General features: G+C 41.7%; 1 protein-coding gene across 1 annotated transcript in view; it reads left to right on the forward strand.

The window, feature by feature from the left end:
* The window catches only part of RASA3 (RAS p21 protein activator 3), a 501,637-nt gene that overhangs the window by 368,341 nt on the left and 110,802 nt on the right, over window positions 1-22,494 (forward strand). Inside the window, exons 10-11 of the mRNA XM_033949099.1 lie at window positions 9,146-9,299; window positions 17,431-17,579. Coding sequence (XP_033804990.1) covers window positions 9,146-9,299; window positions 17,431-17,579 — 303 coding nt within the window. The remainder of the gene's footprint in view (window positions 1-9,145; window positions 9,300-17,430; window positions 17,580-22,494) is intronic.

Here is a 22,494-nt window from a genome sequence, read left to right on the forward strand (position 1 = left end):
CCATCCGAGGGTAATCAAGGAACTGAAAGGGGCTAAGGCTGAACTGCTTCAACTAATAGCCAATCTGTTGCTCAAATTGGGAAGGATTCTGGAAGACTTGGAAAGTGGCGAATGTTATGCCGATCTTCAAGAAAGGTTCGAGGGGAGATCCGGGAAACTACAGAATGGTGAGTCTGACCTCGGTACTCGGAAAGATGGTAGAGGCGCTGATAAAAAACATGGAGACTGCACCATATGAACAGCTGGAAGCAGCAGAGCAATCAATGGAAGTGTGTTGGAACACTAAGGAGTGTGTTTGTTTTCATGTTTTTTTTAAATGTGACTTTAAAAGACACTTTTTTTTCCTGCTTGCTTTGAGGACCAGACTAGAAGCAGAAGCTTTCCAATCACCTGTTTGTTTGCTCAGCACTGATTAGCCTACAAAGGGGAAAACTCAAGGGCTGCTGGAAGCCAGGACTGAGATAAGCTCACTCCTGCTGGGAAAGGAGTGAGACCAGTGAAGCTCAAGTGCTAGAAAGCGATGTTGTACAGGACAGCACAAGTACTAACAAACCTGAAAGACTGTTTAAAGGAGTTTTTTTTTTCCTGTGCCTGCTGAGGCACTCGTATGTTTTGGAGCATTCTGACACAAACATTGCACAAGCTACTTTTGTTGTAAACAAGCTGAACATTTTGATTTTTGTTTCTCAAGAATAAACTTTTTTGAAAAGTCTCTGGTTGTGCAGTGTTATCTCTCTGGTCTCCCAAAAATCCCTGTGCGGCTCATAGTGGCCCACAGGAGCCAAATTCCTGTCACAGGTAGGTCAGAGCCCATCGTTCTGAAGGTGCCTATGACAACCGACTTCTAGAATGAAATGATTGGCTTTCTCTCTAGACCTCAGAGGCTACACACACATGTCAATACATCCCAATCACAGAAAGTTTCTGAGTTTTCAGATAGCTCATCAACACTTTAAGTTCAAAGTTCTGCCATTTGGCCTAGCTTCTTCTCCAAGAGTATTTACCAAGTACCCAGTGGTAGTAGCAGCAACCCCATGGGTTTCCATTTTTTCCATATCTGGACGATTGGCTGACAAAAAGCTCCATCTTGGCAACACAGATGACAATAACTTTTCTCCTGCTTCTCGGGTTCTAAGTCACCTTCCCCAAGTTGTAACTTCAATCCTCTCAAGTGCTGCAATTCATAGGAGCCCTACTCAACACCACTCTTCTTCCACTGAATCCACTTCATCCACTTCATCCACTGAATCCAGACAACAAAAATGAAATAACTGATATAAATAAAAAATTAGGAGAAATTAAACATTGGCTAAACTCAAACATGTTAGCCTTAAATGTCCAAAAATCCAAAGCACTTTTTTTCCCTTGGAAAAAAGATATACACCTAAATACTTTGTTTATTTTAGATAATGTACAAATAAACCTAGTAAGCTCCCTAAAAATATTAGGAGTTACAATTGATGATGGACTAACTTTTCATAAACATATTACAAATACAATTAGAATATCTTTTATTAGATTGCGTATGATCAGATCAATTGCTAAATTTTTAGAGCCAAAATCATTAAACATACTTATTCACTCACTCATTATTTCAAAACTCGATTACTGTAATGCTTTACTATTAAATATCTCTCAGAAGGAGAAGAAACGTCTCCAGATAGTCCAAAACACAGCAATCAAATTAATACATAATTGTAAAAAATTTGACCATGTCACACCACTTTTTATTGAATCTCATTGGCTCCCTATCTCTCATCGTATCACCTTTAAAATATTACTTTTAGTTTTTAAAACATTGATCTCAAATGAACCTCAATTCATCAACAGATTACTTATCCCATATTGTACTCCTCGCACTTTAAGATCAACCAACCAAAATCTTCTAACAGTTCCATCACTAAAAATTATTGGAACTCGTCGCACTGACATTTTTTCTGTTATGGCCCCACAATTATGGAATAGCTTGCCCCAGTATCTTAGAGTAGAAAAAGATTTGAAACAGCTTAAAGCTTTGAAACAGATTAAAAGTAGCTTAAAAAGTTTCCTTTTTAAAGACGCATTTAATGTATGAAACTAATTTTCCTAATTCTTTTTCAACTTATTTTTTTCTCTTCTCTTTCCCTTACCTCATGTTTTTGTTACCTTTAATTTTTTTTTTTTTTACAATTGTAGTTTTACCCTTTCTTTCCTTATGTGTCCGTTAGTCTGTATGATTTTATTTTTAACAATGTATTAAATTTTAACTAACCTGTTATTTGCATTATTATTTGTAAATCGCTTAGTAAATTAAATAAGCGATCCAACAAATCAAAAATAAACTTGAAACTTGAAACTTCTACAGGCTTTTCTACCTCACAAAGACAAGACACCTTACTTCATCTTTGCAATCATGTCTCCACTCTACAAACCATCTCTGCAAGACAGATGATGCGACTCATAGGTCACATGGCATCTGCAGTTCATGTTACCCCATTTGCATGACTTCATCTCAGTTCAGCTCAGTGGACCCTAGCATCTGAATGGTCTTAAGCCCTTGATCCCTTATCCTGACGGATCTCAGTCACTTCACTTCTTCGCCAATCTCTTTAGTGGTGGATGAATCCAACAAATCTCTCTAGAAGTTTGTTGTTTCACATCCCCCCACATCACCATGGACGCATCCATATATGTTTTGGAAGCTCACCTGGATGGTCTCAGGACACAAGGTCGGTGGTTTGCTCAAGAAAAGACATTCCACATCAACCTGTTATAGCTGCAGGCAATTCAAAATACTCTAAAAACCTTTCAGGAGCGTCTTTCCAACCAACTCCTCCTTGGTCGAACAGACAATTAAGTAGTGATTTACTACATCAACAAGCAGGGGGGAACAGGCTGTCTTCCTCTGTGTCAAGAAACTGAGTACATTTGGAAATAGGCAATTTCTCAAAACATATTTCTCAAAGCCATATATGTACAAGGGAAACAGAATGCTCTAGCTGATAAGCTCAGCAATTTGTTCAGCTGCACAAGTGGATTCTCAACTCCAAAGTCTTGTGCCACATCTTCCCACAATGGGGGACTCCTTAGATAGACCTATTTGCATATCCCCTCAACAACAACAGGTGTATGGCTCCGGTGTCTCTCTGTGCTCTGTGTTTTGGATTTTACATGTACTTTTGGCTGCATGTTGTGTTGCTACTCTCCTCCTTATAGATAGGCATAGGTCTGCCTGCTGTATTACATTATGTAGATAATATTTTGTGAATCTTTGCATTGGTATGGCATGCATGTTTCTTGCCTTGTTAACAAGCATTAGTTTCTGACTAACCGTTCACAGTATTTTATCATGAGAAGGTGGTTCTCAGAACCCATCCTAAATTCTTCCTAAAAGCAGTCTTGGAATTGCACCTGAATCAATCCATTGTGCTTCTGGGTTTTTCCCAAAGCCTCATTCTCATCCTGGAGAAACAGCTCTACACACTGGACTGTGAGCGTGCCTTGGCTTACTACATATAAAGGACTAAGCCACATAGGACTTCACCTCAACTGTTCATTTCTTATGAACCTAAGAGATTGGGCCTTCCTGTAACCAAGAGAACTAGTTCCATATAGTTAGCGACCTGTATTTCTTTCTGCTATGCTCAGGCTGGGTTGCAGCTCAAGAGACATGTTACAGCACACAAGGTCCGAGCTATGGCAGCATCAGTAGCTTTCTTGCAATCATGATATTTGCTAAGCAGCTACTTCACACATTCCTCAGTTCACACAGTCACATCTCACTACTGTCTAGAATCATATTACAAATGAGATAGTCATGTTGGCAAAGCAGTATTACAGAATTAATTTTTTTCTTAATGGCCAACTCTCCCTCCATTCCATTTCAATAAGCTAGGGAGTCCCACATGTGAGAGTTCGCTGCCTGCTTGTCCTAGAATAAAGCCCAGTTACTTACTGTATAGAGGTGTTATCTGGGGATAGCAGGCAGATATTCTTGCATCCCTCCCACATTTCCTGGTTGGCTTCTTAGCTTGCTTATGGAACTAAGATATCACAAGCTGACATTTGAGCGAGAAGGCTCTTGCACATGTGCGGTGTTGGCAGTCACGAAGTTTCTAAAAACTTAAAGTGGCCACTGTCCATACCAGGCTCTGTGGATGATGTCACCCACATGTGAGAATATCTGCCTGCTGTCCCCTGATAACACCTGTTACGGTAAGTAACTGTACTTTCATGACTAGAACTGGAGATTGTGGGTTCCTTAGGCTGTACTTATCCTGAAATAGCAGTATTGTAATAAAGTCCTGTTTTCTATGGCTTTCCTTGGGTTACTTTGCAAGGTGTGAAGGTAATTACCGTATTTTCACCCATATACCGCGCACCCGTGTAAAACGCGCACACGGGTATAGCGCGCGGGGAACACAAATTTATGTTAAAAAAAATTTAATATAGCGTGCACACACGTATATCGCACATGCTAAAACCTCCACCCGCCTACTCCGAACCGGCAACCTCCCCCCGCTCACTTACCCGAGAGAGCATTTTTTTTTTCATTCGAATCCAGCATTCCCCCTGCGAACTGGCATCCTCCCCCGCGATCCTACATCCCCCCCAGCACCGCAAAACATCTCTTACCCGATTGGGCACCGGCACCAGCAACAATGCACAGGATGTGCCAGTTCCAGTGCCCGAAGATCCTCCCTCGTTGGGTTGGGCTGGGCTGGGCTGGGCAGTGCGGTGCGAGAGAGATCCTCCTCCTTCTTGTGCCGGGCTGGACTAGGCTTTGAGCATTTGCGCATGCTCAAAGCCTAGTCCAGCCCGGCGCAGGAAGAAGGAGGATCTCTCTCGCACCGCACCGCCCAGCCCAGCCCAACCCAACGAGGAAGGATCTTCGGGCACTGGCACATCCTGTGCATTGGTGCCGGTGCCGGTGCCCAATCGGGTAAGAGATGTTTTGCGGTGCTTGGGGGGATGTAGGATCGCGGGGGAGGGGGGTGACGCGAGCGGGGGGGAGGATGCCGGTTCGCAGGGGGGATGCCGGATCGGATTGAAAAAAAAAGTTGTAAAACGTGTTCACACGTATAACGTGCACAGTTATGCACGGTTTGTAAAAATCGTGTATAACGTGCGTGTTATATGCGTGAAAATACGGTAAGCATTTTCCCCCTCATAAGAGTTCACATAAAGTTAAGATACTGATTTTTGCACTCAGATTATGGAATACTAGCACTTAAGTCTGTCAGTTTTACAGTATAGTGCATAAATACTAGTGGGTTCTATAATCTTAGCAAGTAACTTGCATATGGAGAGATCTGATGCAGTATGCTTCCCAGAAGTCTCTATGAGCAATAACGGAGGGAAACCTTATGTATAGGCGTAGAAGCAGAGCATACCAATGGTGAACTGAATTGCATAACTCTGGAACAAATAGATTTGAGGGTGAATCATTGAAATAAACGATTTCAGTATTTCTAATCTTCCCAATTAGTGAACATGGCTCATTTTAAAATAAGCTGCTTTTAACACCTAAAGATTATTGTATGCGTATGTATGTATACAGGACTAAATTCTATATATGTGCCAGAAACCCCCTATTTAGCTTTTTTCTATAAACGACACTTAAAGTTAGGTGCATGTCTGGGATCTACAACAAAGCTTAGGTGTGGCCATTTATACCAATTGAAATGTGGTGTAAATCTTTATATTTAAATTAGTTGTGGATCCCCCTTATTCTGTAATGCACCTGATCTGCCCATGAACCTCCCCTGGCTGTGCCACCTTTTAGGAGTTGCTTGTAAAATTTATGCTCATAATTTTCAATTAATTAAATTCAATTAGTGCTAATGATTGCTTGTTAAGATACCAATTATCAGCATTAACTGGCTTGTTATTCAATTAAGTTGTATGCACACATTAGATATGTGCCCAAATTTGTGCATTCAACTCGAAGTGCCATGTATAGAATCTGAGGGATAGTGTCCAGAAAAAATGAGACCACTTATATAGTTTCAAAATACTTTGCAATTGTTTATATATTTAGCATGACCTTTGAAAATGCATTAATATAATGGGGTTTTCTCTTAATTAATTCGTTCTAAGTGTCCTTCTTCAGCCTTGACACATTCATGAAATATTCAATGCCACTGAGCTTTTGGCTGTCTGAGGTTTCATTAATTAAGAACCTCAACTGTTTTACGAGCTTGATGTGCTGGATCCATCCTGTTGAAAATTTAAAGTATTTGGAAATGTCTCATATTTCAGGCAGAAATTGCTGCTGCATTAGACATTTTGGCCTGGATTCTCTAAAAGGCACCATTATCAGCAGCCGCGTTAAAAGCGGCTACCGATTACATGTCAATCACGTGACGGCACTGTTTAGAGAATCGTGGCTTCGGCAAAGGTAGGCACAGGAAATGCAGGCCAGGGTTTTCAGGGCTTACATTTCTGGCACCTACCTTTGACATGAATCATGCCTCCAGAGGTGCCTCCTGGTGTTTGGTGCTGTTTCCAGTGTTAGCCACGCCTACAGAGCCGTTAAGCGCCAATAGGCGTGATTCTGACACAGTTTTTTAAGGCACCTTATAATTTCTCTTAAGTCCATTTTTAAACGACGTTTTAAACTTAACTTAGGCACCTACTGGTCTAAGTTAAGACGTTGTTTATAGAATATGGGGCTATTTGGAAAATGTTAGGTTTTTTTTTTCCCTAAACAATGTGTATATCTGTAGTAGTTATAAATAGATAAATATGAGGCTCTTTTACTAAGCTGCAGTAAGAAATGGCTGTACTATGTCCTAACGCAGGACTTTACCGTGCCAGTAAAAGAGCTACTTTTCCTTTTTATTTTTGCTGGTACTATTCTAATTTCTCCATTAGTGCACACAATAAACAAAAGTATTAAGTTACATAGGAGCACCTAGGGATGGATTCTGTAAATGGCGCCATTATCAGCAGCCGATCACGTAATGGCGTCGTTTACAGAATTTCAGCTTTCTTCAAAGGTAGGCACTGGAAATGTAGACCAAGGTTTTAAAGGCCTACTTTTCCAGCTCCTATGTTTGACGAGAATCGCATCTACAGAGATGCCTTAGAATGCTTAAGGTCATTTCTGGTGTTAACCACACCTGCTTCAACCATAGGCATTCTAATGTGCCTCCATAGATGCGATGAAAGCGAAGTTTTTCTAGGTGCCAGTAGGTGCCTACATTATTTTAAAATGATTTTTAAATGGTTTTGCCAATTAAATTAGGCACCTAACTTAAGGCAACATTTATAGAATATGGACTTTATTGTCTCCTATTTAATTAGGAGGCAGTAAATACTCCTGCTTTAACCCTGCACTAACCAGTTAGCACATGGTACACTCACTAGCTAGTTAGCATGATCCTTAAAAAAATATTTTAGCACTCACTGCAGGAAGAATTTTTTGCCATGCTAAACCACATTAATGCTTTTTGTAGCTTAGTAAATGGGCTCCATTTTTAGCCTGATCTGGTAGACTCTCAGCAGAAGTCAAGGGCCATCTCTGACAATCCAGAAGGACTTCTGAAATGAGAAATGACAGGGATTGCTTAGTAAGATTCTGTACCTAGGTATATGGTATTACAAAACCAATCAAAAAGGTCACCAATTAGATCTAGTGACTTTTTCATCTAAAGAGCCTATTAATCCCAAAATACTCTTTCACCAGGTTACATGGACTAATTCTATCTGGTCCAATCACCTTCTTTGTAACTTGGAACTTAGTTGGCAGGAAATCCAGTAGGACTGAGGAATTCAAGGAATCCAAAAAGACAATTACCGTTACTAGTAGAGGATTAGTTAATCATGTAGAATTTGGGGGTCATTATGATTTAAAAGTAAAATCTGAATTAGATGGTAATTTTTTATCTGAATGGAATGACTCTAGTAAACAGATATTAGATATGATTGCGCCTCTAAAAAATAACACAAAGAAAGTTAGATCTTCTAATGTTTGGTTTGATGACGAATCATTAGAGCTAAAAAGGGAATTGAAAAAAACTTGGCTAAAAATAGAGGATATGGTTAGTTGGCGATTAAAATTGAAAGATTATAAAAATTTGATTAAGGAGAAACGAACTAAATACTATGCTCATAAAATTGGTATGGCAAATAGTAAGGAGCTATTTAAATTGGTTAATGATTTGTTTAACATAGATTCTAAGACAAAGGGCTAAATTGCAGAGCCCATCTTCATCAGAGGCTCTTGCTGAGTTTTAAAACTAAAATCTGTATTTGAGAGCATACTTTAGCTCTTTACCAAATAAAGATCACGATATGACTATCATTCAATTACATGATGGTGTTAGGGCAGTTATGACCTGGGAACAATTTAATTCCCCGGATTGGACAATTTTCTGTAAATTATTTATTAAATATGCTAAATCCAACTGTCATCTGGACAACTGCCCATCTAATGTAATGAAGAATGCTATATTTCTAAGTTCAATGTGCTTTTGTCGATTAATTGTATGTTATATATCTGTATGTTGCACTATTGCAGTTTGGAAAATCAATAAAGAATTAAAAAAGAAATCCAATCTTTTTAAATGGATTGCTTCCTCATTGAAAGAAGGATTGTTCATGAAGGAAATAGGCCAAATTTTGGTTACTCCAATTGTAAAAAATACTAAAGAGTCTTACTTGTAATTCAAACTTCAGACCTATTGCCACCATCCTGCTATTCACGAAGCTTATGGAAGGATTAGTAAATGTTGAAATAGTAAATTACCTGGATAAATTTGAAGGCCTCCACAGTTTTCAATCAGGATTCCGTTCAGGATTCAGTGCAGAAACTGTATTGGCCTAATTGATTGATCACCTTTATGGCCTATTTAGTTTTGGGGACTAGTGCATTGATTCTTCAGATGGATTTAAGTAGTGTCTTGTCGCATCTAAGTTTTTCACATATGTCTTGTTCATGCTGCTCCCCTCGGTACACTTCCTTGCAAATACCCCATCAGCAAGTGGGTACTTACAGAATAGCGCTTAGTCACAGTATTGCCATTTACATACATACTGTAAATGCATATATATGCCAGTATTATGAACATAATTTGTGTATAAAGGCAGGTATCTGATTTATAGAATTGCCCTTAATATGGCTAAATTGCTTTCAAAATTTATTATTTACTATTTGTGGCAGGTACTTTCTACAGCCCAGGGATAATGGCAAGTTTGTGAAACCTGTTGACCTTGGCTCACTAAGGTTAAACGTGGTTTATACTGAGGACCATGTTTTTTCTTCTGAATATTACAGCCCACTCAGAGAACTCTTGCTGAAATCTGCAGATGTTGAGGTAAGCTGCACAGCAGATTGTAGAGGAGCTTGTCTTTTAAGGCTTGCCTTTTTGCAACTAGGAAGGCATCCTAGCTAACCTCAGTCCTCCACCACACCTACTACCTTTTTGACTTTTGAGAATCGTTTTAAACATGTTTTTGTGCTGGAGATGTAATCTCTGTGAAGACACACCCTTCTGCTTTTATCTTATAGCAGTTTTGGAAAACAACAGGTAGTGAAACTTCTTAATACTGTTAATTTAGTTACATTTCTGAATTGCCCACTCTTAAGAAAACTTCAAAGTACATTATAATTGTACACAAAATAAATTACAATACAACACAATCATAAACCTTAAGAATGCAATAAATTTTTCCCCTAAAATACACAGCCCTTCTGAGCATATTAACTGAATGGCCTAACATGATTTGCTGTCTAAATAAAGGTTTTCTGGCTGTATCTTGCCTTCTTGTATTAAACTCTTGGCTGCTGGTATGTTAGCTGTCATGTCTCTCTCTCTCACTCTGAATTCCATGAGCTCTCAACCGAACACTGAAAGTAGTTGAATGGAATACTTTTTTATAATTTTTTTTTTAAAATTAATTTAGCTACATCATTTTAAAGCTTTCCTGTGCCTTGACAAGAGTTATAGTAGCCGTTAGGAATAGAATTTCTTCTTTCAATTCAGTTTGATGGGTTGAGCTTATTTTTATAATAGGATGCTTATGAGAGAAACGTAAAAAGTTGCCTGTTTTATACACACAACATAGTGAGGGCATTTTCGATAAGATGTCTAAGTCTAATTTGGACGGAAAAAAAAAAAAAGTCCAGAAATCCAGTAGAGAAAATGTCCATTTTCAAAACAGTCTGTCTTTTACTTCCACTATTACTTTCACCATTTTGTAGGAGATAAGGGTTCATGTGGTATTTCTTCAATTGCGTCATGACGTACTATTTATTTAAAAATTCTTTTAACCCGCTTATGCCTAAATGATTCACAAAGATACATACATAACTGTCAAATAACAAAAAGCATAAATATATATATATATATATATATATATATATATATATATATATATTTTATAATCATAAAATTCATCAGCAAATTGTTTAATAAAAAGCCTCTACTAATAAAGTTGTTTTTAAAACCTTAAATTTCTGTAGGTCAGGTAACAATCAAAGGGATCCTGTCAGGTTATTCCATAACAGCACTCCTGCCACTGAGATAATAGAAAACCTTATTTTCTCATAATGCACAGTTGTAATTTCTTCAATAACTTTGTAACCTGTTCTGGGCTCCTTTGGGAGGATGGGCTAAATAATTGAGCAAATAAATAAATAAAATAACTAACTGTAACATCCCTTTTGACCTCAAAGACTAGATGGGCCGTGGCCCTTATCTGCTGTCTGTTTCTATGTTACTTTTACCACCTGTGTCAAATACCATAGGATCTTAAAATGAACTTGTCTTAAATATCAACACAAGCACTTTATAAATAACTTGATATTTACTGGTAGCCAATGAAGCTATTTCAGTAATGGCGTTACATGTTCAAATCTGCTCCCTCCACATGTTAACTGTGAGGCAGCATTTTGGACAACCTGGAAGATACTATCCCCCAAAAAATGCATTACAGTAGTCTTATTTCTGTAAAACTATTGTTTGAATACTATGTGAACATCATAATGTGATAATATAGATTTTAACCTGCTAAGCACCCGCATCTGAAAGAAAGCAGCTTTAATCACTGCCGGCACCTGACCCTTCATAGTCAAAGTGGGATCTAACCAGAACCCTAATGTTCTAAGCTTTTTCTATATTGAAATATGGAGGTCACAAATAATAGATTTGGGCCACCTTGGGTCCTCATCCTTGCTCATCACCATCATTTCAGTCTTATTAAGTTTCAATGCCTACTTATGATTTTTCATTGACTCTTCCACCGCTTGCAAATATATCAATGATTTGGGTTGTAGTTAAACTTCCCAATCCTCCATCTTGAAAAAAAATGAATAATTTTCTGCATAAAAATGGTAACTTACATTAAAATCTTGAAACACAGATCCCAATGAGGCTAAATATAGATTAAATAATAATGCCATGAGCACAGAAACTTGTGGTATTCCTGTACAAGTGGGCACTAGTTTAGATACCTGACCATTACCGTATTTTCACGCAAATAACACGCACCCGTATAAAACGCGCACACGTGTATAGCGCGCAGAAATCACGATGATAAGCACAAAAACTTTGGTATAACGCGCTCACGATTATACCGCGCATGCTGCCCGACTCTCCGTTCACCCCCCTGACTTCCGTGCACTGCCCCGCCTCTCCGTGCGCTGTCCCGACTCTCCGTTCACCCCCCCCTGACTTCCGTGCACTGCCCCGACTTTCCGTGCGCTGTCCCGACTCTCCGTTCACCCCCCCCCTGACTTCCGTGCACTGCCCTGAATTTCCGTGCGCTGTCCCGACTCTCCGTTCACCCCCCTGACTTCCGTGCACTGCCCCGCCTCTCCGTGCGCTGTCCCGACTCTCCGTTCACCCCCCCCTGACTTCCGTGCACTGCCCCGCCTCTCCGTGCGCTGTCCCGACTCTCCGTTCACCCCCCCCTGACTTCCGTGCACTGTCCCCCCTTGAAGGTCTGTCCCCATCCTGAAAGCCTGATGCCCCCCCCCCCGACGTCCGATACATCCCTCCCCCCGAAGGACCGCCGACTCCCCAACAATATCGGGCCAGGAGGGAGCCCAAATCCTCCTGGCCACGGCGACCCCCTAACCCCACCCCGCACTACATTACGGGCAGGAGGGATCCCAGGCCCTCCTGCCCTCGACGTAAACCCCCCTCCCCCCAACGACCGCCCCCCCCCCAAGAACCTCCGACCGCCCCCCCAGCCGACCCGCGACCCCCCCTGGCGACCCCCACGACCCCCCCACCCCCCTTCCCCGTACCTTTGGTAGTTGGGCCAGAAGGGAGCCCAAACCCTCCTGGCCACGGCGACCCCCTAACCCCACCCCGCACTACATTACGGGCAGGAGGGATCCCAGGCCCTCCTGCCCTCGACGCAAACCCCCCTCCCCCCCAACGACCGCCCCCCCCAAGAACCTCCGACCGCTCCCCCAGCCGACCCGCGACCCCCCTGGCGACCCCCACGCCCCCCCCCCTTCCCCGTACCTTTGGTAGTTGGCCGGACAGACGGGAGCCAAACCCGCCTGTCCGGCAGGCAGCCAACGAAGGAATGAGGCCGGATTGGCCCATCCGTCCTAAAGCTCCGCCTACTGGTGGGGCCTAAGGCGCGTGGGCCAATCAGAATAGGCCCTGGAGCCTTAGGTCCCACCTGGGGGCGCGGCCTGAGGCACATGGTCGGGTTGGGCCCATGTGCCTCAGGCCGCGCCCCCAGGTGGGACCTAAGGCTCCAGGGCCTATTCTGATTGGCCCACGCGCCTTAGGCCCCACCAGTAGGCGGAGCTTTAGGACGGATGGGCCAATCCGGCCTCATTCCTTCGTTGGCTGCCTGCCGGACAGGCGGGTTTGGCTCCCGTCTGTCCGGCCAACTTCCAAAGGTACGGGGAAGGGGGGTGGGGGGGTCGTGGGGGTCGGCCAGGGGGGTCGCGGGTCGGCTGGGGGGGCGGTCGGAGGTTCTTGGGGGGGGGACGGTCGTTGGGGGGGAGGGGGGTTTGCGTCGAGGGCAGGAGGGCCTGGGATCCCTCCTGCCCGTAATGTAGTGCGGGGTGGGGTTAGGGGGTCGCCGTGGCCAGGAGGGTTTGGGCTCCCTTCTGGCCCGATATTGTCGGGAAGTCGGCGGTCCTTCGGGGTGGGGGTGCGAGTGGTCCTGCCGGGGGGGGGGATGTATCGGACGTCGGGGAGTCGGCCGGGCAAGAGGGCTTGGGCTCCCTCTTGCTCCGATCGTGGATGCGGGTGCGGGTGGGAGCGCGTGCGAGTGGTCGTTCGGAGTGGGGGTGCGAGTGGTCCTGCTGGGGGGGTGAGTCGGGCGGGGTGGGAACTATGTTTGAAAACTTTCGTATACCGCGCTCACGCATATAACGCGCGAGGGGTATGCGCGGTAGGTAAAAACGCGTATAACGCGCGCGTTATATGCGTGAAAATACGGTACTCTGCACACAAACTGAATGATTCTGGAAATAGGATTTGAACCGTTCGTGTGTTATACACCCTATTCTCATTGCTCTCATTTTATTCATCAACACCCCTGTATCTACTGTATCGAATGCCGATGATACCAAGGAGACTAAACAAATCATCTTTCGTTTATCCATCCCTTTTTTCAGTTCATCTACTGTAGTTACAAACAAGGCCTCAACACTGTGATCTGTTCAAAATCTAAATTGGTGATTATGTAACAGCTTTTCTCGCTCCAGTTGTTTCAATACTATTTTTTCCAATAATTTGCTCCATAAATGACTACATTGCTATGGGTCTATAATTACTCAAAACTGACCATTCCACCTGTTTTTTTTTTTTTTTCTTCAACTTAGGTTTAATTGTAGCAGTTTTCAATAACACTGTAATAAGCTAATATAAAAAGCTGTGATGGCTGGACTTTGTGGGCCAAATTCTATAAATGGCATCCTACTGCTGTCTAACCAACCAATCAGGATGCACTTAAAAAAAAACTAAACAAAAAAAACCACCCTGAGGCAGGTCACTTACACTGTAGTTATTTTTGTGAGGCTAGGGAGACGCATAGGGTCACTTAAGCTCACCCAAGGCTAGGCGTGGTTTTTGCAAGGAAATGGCCTTAAGATAGCTTAGGCATCCCTAGGTGTCTTCCTAGGGTCGCGATAGGTGCCTGAAATGTAGGCCAGAAAAATGCTGGTTTACATTTTAAATAGACGTGGCCGCTGAGCCAATTGTGACAAGGGAATCTCTCTGCCGCAATCAATTTAGTGGCCACAGCAGGGAACCCATCCCCCATGCAAAGTCAACTGGCAGGCGAGATGACCACTCCTTCCTGCCAGAACCCACGAATGCTCCCCCACCCCCGAATGTCCACAGCAGGAGGAGTGCTGAATTTCTCCTGCCGCAATGGCGAACCCTCCCAACACATTCCGTGGCAGGAGGAGTGCCCAATTCCTCCTTCTGCTCCCCCCCCCCGAGGCATCCCTTGTGGAATGCCCAATCCCTCCTGCCAGAACCCCCTCCCCCGAAGATCACCAGCAGGAAGGGATGCCCACTCCCTTCTCCTGGAACCCCCCTGAAGACATGCCCCCATTCCAACACCCCCAAGCCCACCCAGATCCCCTCCCATACCTATTTCTTGCAAGTTGGCCTAAGGGATCTGGCCAATCAGAGTCTTAGGCCACTCCTAGTGCATTCCAGAATGCACTAGGAGGGAGGCCTAAGATTCTAGTTGGCCCTGATGCCTAAGGCCCCTCCTATGGGAGGGACTTTAGGTGCCTGGGCCAATCAGAGCCTTAGGCCACTCAGGGAAGGCCCACCATTCTGTGGAGGTGGGCCTGCTGACCGGAGTAAGCACCCCTCCAGCCGTCCTGTGAGAAATAGGTACGGGAGGGGATCTGGATGGGCTTGGGGGTGTTGGGGGTGGGAGCATGTCTTCGGGGGAGTTCTGGCAGGAGGAAGTGGGCATCCCTGCTGGTGATTTTCAGGGGGTGGGGAATTTCCAGCAGGAGGGAGTTGGCATCTCTCCTGCTGGTGATTTTCAAGGGGGGGGTGTGCCAGCAGGAGGGATTGGGAGCATATGGGGGGGTGGCATGCAGGCAGGAGGCACTGGGCATCCTCCTGCTGCCGACTCTGTGGGCTGGGGGGTGTTTCCTGCTGCAGCTGCTCAGCTGATTGCGGCAGGGAGATTCCCTTGCTATGATAGAAACATAGAAACATAGAATATGACGGCAGAAAAGGGCTATAGCCCATCAAGTCTGCCCACTCTAATGACCCACCCCCCTGACTTTACTCCCTTAGAGATCCCACGTGAATGTCCCATTTTCTCTTAAAATCTGACACTCTGTTGGCCTCAATCACCTGCAGAGGTAGACTGTTCCAATGATCGACCACCCTTTCTATGAAGAAGTATTTCCTGGAATCACCTCGAAATTTCCCTCCCCTGATTTTCAGCGGATGCCCTCTGGTGGTCGAAGGACCTATAGGACAGAAGATATCATCTTCCACCTCGATACGGCCCATGACATATTTGAACGTCTCAATCATGTCCCCCCTCTCTCTTCGTTCCTCTAGTGAGTACAGCTGCAATTTATTTAGCCTTTCTTCATGATCAGCTCAGCAGCAATATGATTCTCTAACCGGTGTCCATGCCACAGGCACCAGTTAAAGAATTGTATAGTTAGGTGGGTTAGGTGTCTGTCCATTAAGACAGACGTGATTCTATTTTTGAATGCCCCTGTGTGATTCTCAAAAGCGTCTTAGGTAGCTGCTGAGACCAGGCATCCTATACAGAATCAAGCCCTAAACATTTAAATATAAATTATAAGTAATTATAAAATAAAAAATGAAGGCATAATTTAAAAAATATGAAAAAATGAGGCATATAAAGGAACCCATTGTAAAGGTATAAAAAAGTAAATTGTGATAATCATAAGACCGTTATGTGAGCAAACAACCCACTTTGAAAACAGCTCTTGTTCTCAATCACTACACAAATGTTTTTACTTCTTTTACTTAATAGAGAATACTCATAGATTTATATGTGCTCAAATCAGTTGTACTTAACTTTAGAATTAAATCACGGATCCTGATGCGTTTCGCCAACTGGCTGCTTCAGAAAAACCCGGTTGTAACATGAATCATTTTGCTTGCAAAGGGGTAGGTTGTTTGCTCACATAACGGTGTCATGATTCAGCGTATCTCTGAGCACAAGAAAAGCAGCAACATAAGTTTTGTCAATTGACTTCTCTGGTGAATGGTGTTTATTTACTTTCACAAGGTATCTTAAGCACCAGATTTTTTTATACATTATTTCCCACTTGTATTTTGGGAACATTACATCTTCGCCATCTAGTGGTAAATTGACTAATAGCGCAGAATTTCATGTCTTTAGTTGTGTGTCCAACAGAGGTCCAGTGTGGAACAAAAGGTGATGACATAATGCTTCTTAGAATACAGCTCCTGTAATTTATAATTCTAGTTTTAAGCATACTTCTTGTTTTGCCCACATACACTAATTTACATGGGCAAATGATCACATTCTATAAGTTGCACCCGTCACCTGGTGACACATCCTCAGCCCACCCATACTCCAACTATGTGTACACCTCCATGCACTTACATGCTAAGGGGGAAATTCCACAAATGGGGCTCAAAAAAGTCCATCAAAAAATTTGGCACACTGCACTATTCTATATAGGGTGTGTATAGAATTGCGCATAGTACTGATTCCTACACCTAACTTTGGGCACCAGTCTTACAGTTGCTGAAACCTGGTAAAAATGTTCTCTCCCAGGTTAGGCATGCTGAGGAAGTATTCTACAACTATGCACATAACATTTTGAAATTACCTGACACGCCCATGTCCCTCCTATGGCGATACCTCATTTTGGTGTACATGTTATAGGAGTTAGGCACCCTGCTTGATAGGAAAGCATACAGCCATACAAACCTGCAAATTCTAATGAGTACCAGTAGCCATCAATAATTAGTTGTTAGCACCCAATTCTTGATGGTTAAGAGCTTTTTATCCAATTAATTTGCACACACATCTTGGCAGAGTGTGCAATATGGACACCATACATAGAAGCCAGTGGTAAGTGACTTTTTACATACATTATAGAATAGTACCTAGCACCTATGTGCATTACTGCCAATTATTGGGACCACTGATAGAAACATAGAAACATGATGGCAGATAAAGGCCAAATGATCCCCACCTCTACAATGAGGAGGAAAGTAAGTGGACAGTTTTCAGAAAGACAATTTTTGTTTCAAAAATCATAGTTTTGGAATTTGTTTCCTATCCAAATTCTTTCCTTGAAACAGTTCTGCCTTCATCTAGATTGTAGAAAATGTTTTGAAGTTCCTTTTTAATTTATTGTCCTCTTATGACAAAAAAGACCAGCCACCAAAAGGAACAAAACTTGAGATTGTTGGTGCATCAACCTAATTTAGCATATCTTGCTGTGTAAAAAGTGGTGTTTTCTTCTCTCTCACCATTCAGCCTGTTTCAGCATCTGCAGCACATGTGTTGGGTGAAGTTTGCAGAGAAAAACAGGAAGCAGCCATACCTCTCGTTAGACTTTTCTTACACTTTGGCAAAATTGTGCCTTTCATAAGTACAATTGCAAATGCTGAAGTGAACAGAACTCAGTAAGTAGCCAGCAATTTACATACACCTGCATTTTTTTGTTTTCTTTATATTATAAAGTATTTTTTTAATTTGCCAATTACACTGGTATGTATTAAAATTGTATTTTAATAGCTTTTCATTTATACAGTATGGATAGTAAGGACTAAATTCTATAAATGGCATCCAAATTTGGACGTCAAAAGAAATGCTTAGTAAGTTTTTCTATAAATGGTGCTCAAACGTTAGATACTAGAGTAGCACTTAATGCTGGGATCCGCACCCAATTTTGGGTGCAATAATTTATACCAACTAAAGCCTGGTGTAAATCCTCATGCTTAAATTAGGCTCAGATCTCCTGTATTCTGTAACACTACATGCAAATTATAGAAACACTCTTGACTCGCCCATACCCCTCCCATAACCATTCCCCCTTTTGGGATCCATACATAAACTTTTATGTATACAATTTTATAGACTATTGACTAAAGATGTGCATATAAATTCAAATGAGTTGCTAATTAGCGCCAATAATTGATTGTTGGTGCTCAGTTTTTGGCACTAATTGGCTCATTGATCAATTAATTGCACATGCCCAAATTTGCACGTGCAATTTTGCGTGCCATATATTGAATTTGGAAATAAATGTAAAAGAACACCTATGTAATATGCCCAAAAAAATGCGTATTTCTTAAAGACTCTAACCTTATTTTCATTCACTACTAGTTCAATGCATCCATTCTCAATATAAAATGCACCCGTGTTTTTCTCAATTTAGATACAAGACAGCTGATCACAACCAGCCAATCAGATTACACCAACATCATCTACTCAGTTTCTTCATTCAGTCCAATAGGCCTCACAGTATTAAGATCCAACACTGTTCATTCAAAAAGCTATCATAATTGACACAATCTCATCCTCTTGAAACCACACCAGTAATGTGCCAGCGTGTATCAGGAACTTTATGTTGTGCGTTTTATTCAGTGAAATACCAACAGAATTGTCTCTTGTATTATCCTGATACACAATTTATGTTCATTTAATCTTAATTTAATGAAGCATAATGTCCTGCTCACATAAGAGACCACCAGAGCTTTGGATCAAATAAACATCATAAGCAGTATTGCATGTAGTCTCAAACATAGTGGTATATGTTTTACCTGTATTTGGGATGGACCCAATCAGGATCTGTTAAAGATAATAAACATCATTCGCAATTTCCACACTGAGAATGAGTGCCTATTCATATTGTAAAATCTCCTTCATGCTACCTGCTGTTATATATTCACCAATGTTTTTTGAATCTGAGAAACATAAAAATAGGTTTAGTATTAAAGATATTAAGCAATTCTAACACATGCCAATGATGAAGAACTGCCTGGGTCTCCTCTCTTGATAATTGAGAATATGCTTGCACAAAGGTCAAAACACTGTGATTCCTTCTGAACATATTCCAATGATAGATTCCTTTTAGCATAATGCACTCTTAAATAAGCTTGTTTAATAATTCCTGCTGGATACCCCATTGAAAAAAAATCTTTATTTCACTATTAAAGCCTGAGCCTTAAAATCTTCTAATGTACAGATTCTCTGTAGCTGCAAAAATTGACTAATAGGAAGGACTTTGTTTTAATTGGAGCAGATGAAAGCGCCCCAAACCAATCCCGATAGCACACAAATTTATACCTGCTGCATGTACTCTTTTGCGTATTTTCTTGTATAAAATAAATATATACATCGCTACTCCATATCATCTTCATCCAAAGTTTGTTCGCAAGTATGCCCATGAGTGGTGCACTCATAAGTACATTTGATATTGTGAACAAAGGTACATATGCATTTTTAGCTGTCAATTATATAAAAAGACATTTGTGTATGTATAAACATACTTTAATATGTTGATGAGAGGATAATATCAGTTCAATACACAAAGGAGATGATATACTGTTAACCAACACCAGTCAATCCACTCAAATAAATTAGTCTTCAGACCCTCAGAAATGCCACCATCCACTCCATTGTAGTTTCAATAGTGGTTGGATTTACACATTAGATCCTCACTAGGTCACTTATAATCTATTGTGAAGATAGAACTTTACTCTGACTATTTTGCCAACAATCTTCTTATAAAGCTAATACTTAGCTGAGGTGGTGCATTCAAAGGGTGGTGCATTCAAAGGTGATAGATCCCTTTGAATGCACCACCTCAGCTAAGTATTAGCTTTATAAGAAGATTGTTGGCAAAATAGTCAGAGTAAAGTTCTATCTTCACAACAGATTATAAGTGACCCGGTGAGGATCTAATGTGTAAATCCAACCACTATTGAAACTACAATGGAGTGGATGGGGGCATTTCTGAGGGTCTGAAGACTAATTTATTTGAGTGGATTGACTGGTGTTGGTTAACAGTATACCATCTCCTTTATGTATTAAACATACTTTACACATAAAGTAACCCCCCCTAGTGGAGAATACAATTTAATGCATCACTGAAGGTACTAAATGGGGTTAAACTTTGCAGTTGTTTATACATTTGTTGAAGGAGAGCCACTTTTATGCACTATTTTAAATCTGTGCTGCCTAGCAAGAGACAGGGTGCAGCTGATGGGTACATGATCCTGTACTGTATTTTGCCCAAAGCTGAAGGGAGTGTTAGAATATAAAATGAAAAGGTAGATATACTAGATATCTCTCAGACTTGGTGGAGAATGATAGCCAGTGAGATGCTGTCAAATCAGGGTACAAGTTATATTGCAGAGGTAGGGTGATCACACTGGTGGAGGTCCTTGCATCAAATAGAATAAAAGTTCTGCTGGAAAGAAAATATGCCCTAGCATCCTAATGGATGTAAATTCCATGTGTAAAGGTGAAAAGGATAATGATAAGAACATAAGAAATGCCTTCACCGGATCAGACCTTGGGTCCATCTAGTCCGGTGACCCGCACATGCGGCGGCTAAGCTAGGTGTTTCCTGTTGAAGACCCATATCCCGCAATGTGATTTGCAAGAAGGTGAGCATCCAACTTGCCCTTGAATCCCAGAATGGTGGTTTCCGTCACAACCTCCTCCATAAGAACATAAGAAATGCCTTCACCGGATCAGTATACTACTGTCTGCCTGGCCAGAATGAACAGACAGATGATGAAATGTTATCAGACATTAGTGAAGCTAATAAATTAGACAACAGAAAAATAATGGGGGCTTTCAGTTACCTATGTATTAGAGTGTGGTGAGAAAAATATGCCCTTGTACATCTAGGAACAATTTTAATAGTAGGAAGTCCTCAAAATCTTAGCCAATGAAAATTACAGAAAAAAAATTTAGTGAAAATGCAATAACTCTGGATATATTCAGGAAAAAATCACAACCAGTGTTCCCAGCAAACAAAATAAGTCCTTATATTCAGATCAAAAAAATAATAGTAGTAGTCCTACTTATCTTCAATATATTTTTGTTTCTCCAAAATTAATCCTCAGTCTTCTGGTGCAGTATTTTATTCAGCGGTACTAAATCTCTGTTCAAACAAACATTTTCACAAAATTCTAAATCTTAACAAGGGTACCTTATTTTGCCTGGTAGGCTGCCTCAGGGGGTATAAACTTGCCACTCTCATGACACTAGAACAGAATTATATCTCTTGAGGCAGCCTGTCAAGCGAAATAAGGTGCCCATGTTAGGGTCTGGAACTTTGTGAAAATGTTTGTTTTCTACCCTTAAATTGCTCTCCCCTTCCCTACCCACCAAGTCAATTTCTCAATTCTGATGCCATGAATACATTTTGTTGAAATATTGAGTTGACAGAATTGTTTAGACATTTTTTTAAAGTGGTATTTCTTGCAACCTGTAAGTATCAGAAATGCAGTTTCTAGTGCAAAAAGCATACAAGTCTTGACCAGTGGGTTAGTCTCCTTTACTTGCGAGTATTGTGGGACAGGCCTGGCTAGGCCTAGTTGCCCCTCTGAATCCCTGTCCCAAGTTTGAATGAAGGCAGTGGAACACAGCTCTCAGTACCTCCCAAAGATTGCACACTGAGACTCCCCTGTTATATAATGCAGAAAACACTTTAATGGCAAAAACAAAACTTAAACAGGGTGGTAGGTATGGCACCAGCTCTCAAGGACGCTCAAGTCCTTCAGTGATTTTCAAAGGTAAAGTAAAGTTTCACAGCTTCCCATACTTGAGCTCTAAGCATACTTTTCTCCTTTAGCTCCAAGTATGTCACTGAAGTCCAATCTCAGCACAACCAGTGCAATGGATAAAGTCCAACTTTCAAAAACAAAAATCCAGAAACTTTCCTTCCGGCCACACTAGCTGGCCTATCAAAATTAGTCCATTTAAACAAACAGTTTTCCTTTTGAAAAACACACACTCTGGCTCTGGCTGAAGCTCTGTTGAATAGAGCCAAATTCCCCAACAGGCTGGGAAGAGATAGGCCCGTACACCACAGGTGTTGCCGCCCTCCCAAAAGACAGGCACAGGTATTATTCCTCACCCCCAAAGCACAACTCAGAGCAGTGCACAAGCTGCTCCAAAAATAAAACAAAAACAAAAATGCAGCTACTGTTTTACAGTTCTTTAGGGTGGCTGGACACACCCCACAATGTCCCCAGCACAAACACTCAGGCAGGTTTGAAAAAAAAACAAACCTTAAAAATGAAAACTTCAGTGAAAGGGAAAAATAACTGCTTGGCTTAATAGTCCATCTGTTGTTCACTAAAGTCAAGCAAAACATAGTCCTCTTGACTCTCCATAGCATAATCCTCTGGCTGGGCTTCTGAGACTGGCTTAGTATGGCTTTCTTCAAGTTCCTCCATTTCCCAGTCAACAGGGTCCTGTGCTGGCGCTGGTTCAGCTGGAAGGACAGGCCTCCTTCCCAGCTTTGTTCAGCTGCCTGTTTCAGCTGTTTGCCTCCCTCTCTGTCTAACGAGGAAAGCT

Source organism: Geotrypetes seraphini, chromosome 6 (genome assembly GCF_902459505.1).
Source record: "Geotrypetes seraphini chromosome 6, aGeoSer1.1, whole genome shotgun sequence".
NCBI classification, from domain to species: domain Eukaryota; kingdom Metazoa; phylum Chordata; class Amphibia; order Gymnophiona; family Dermophiidae; genus Geotrypetes; species Geotrypetes seraphini.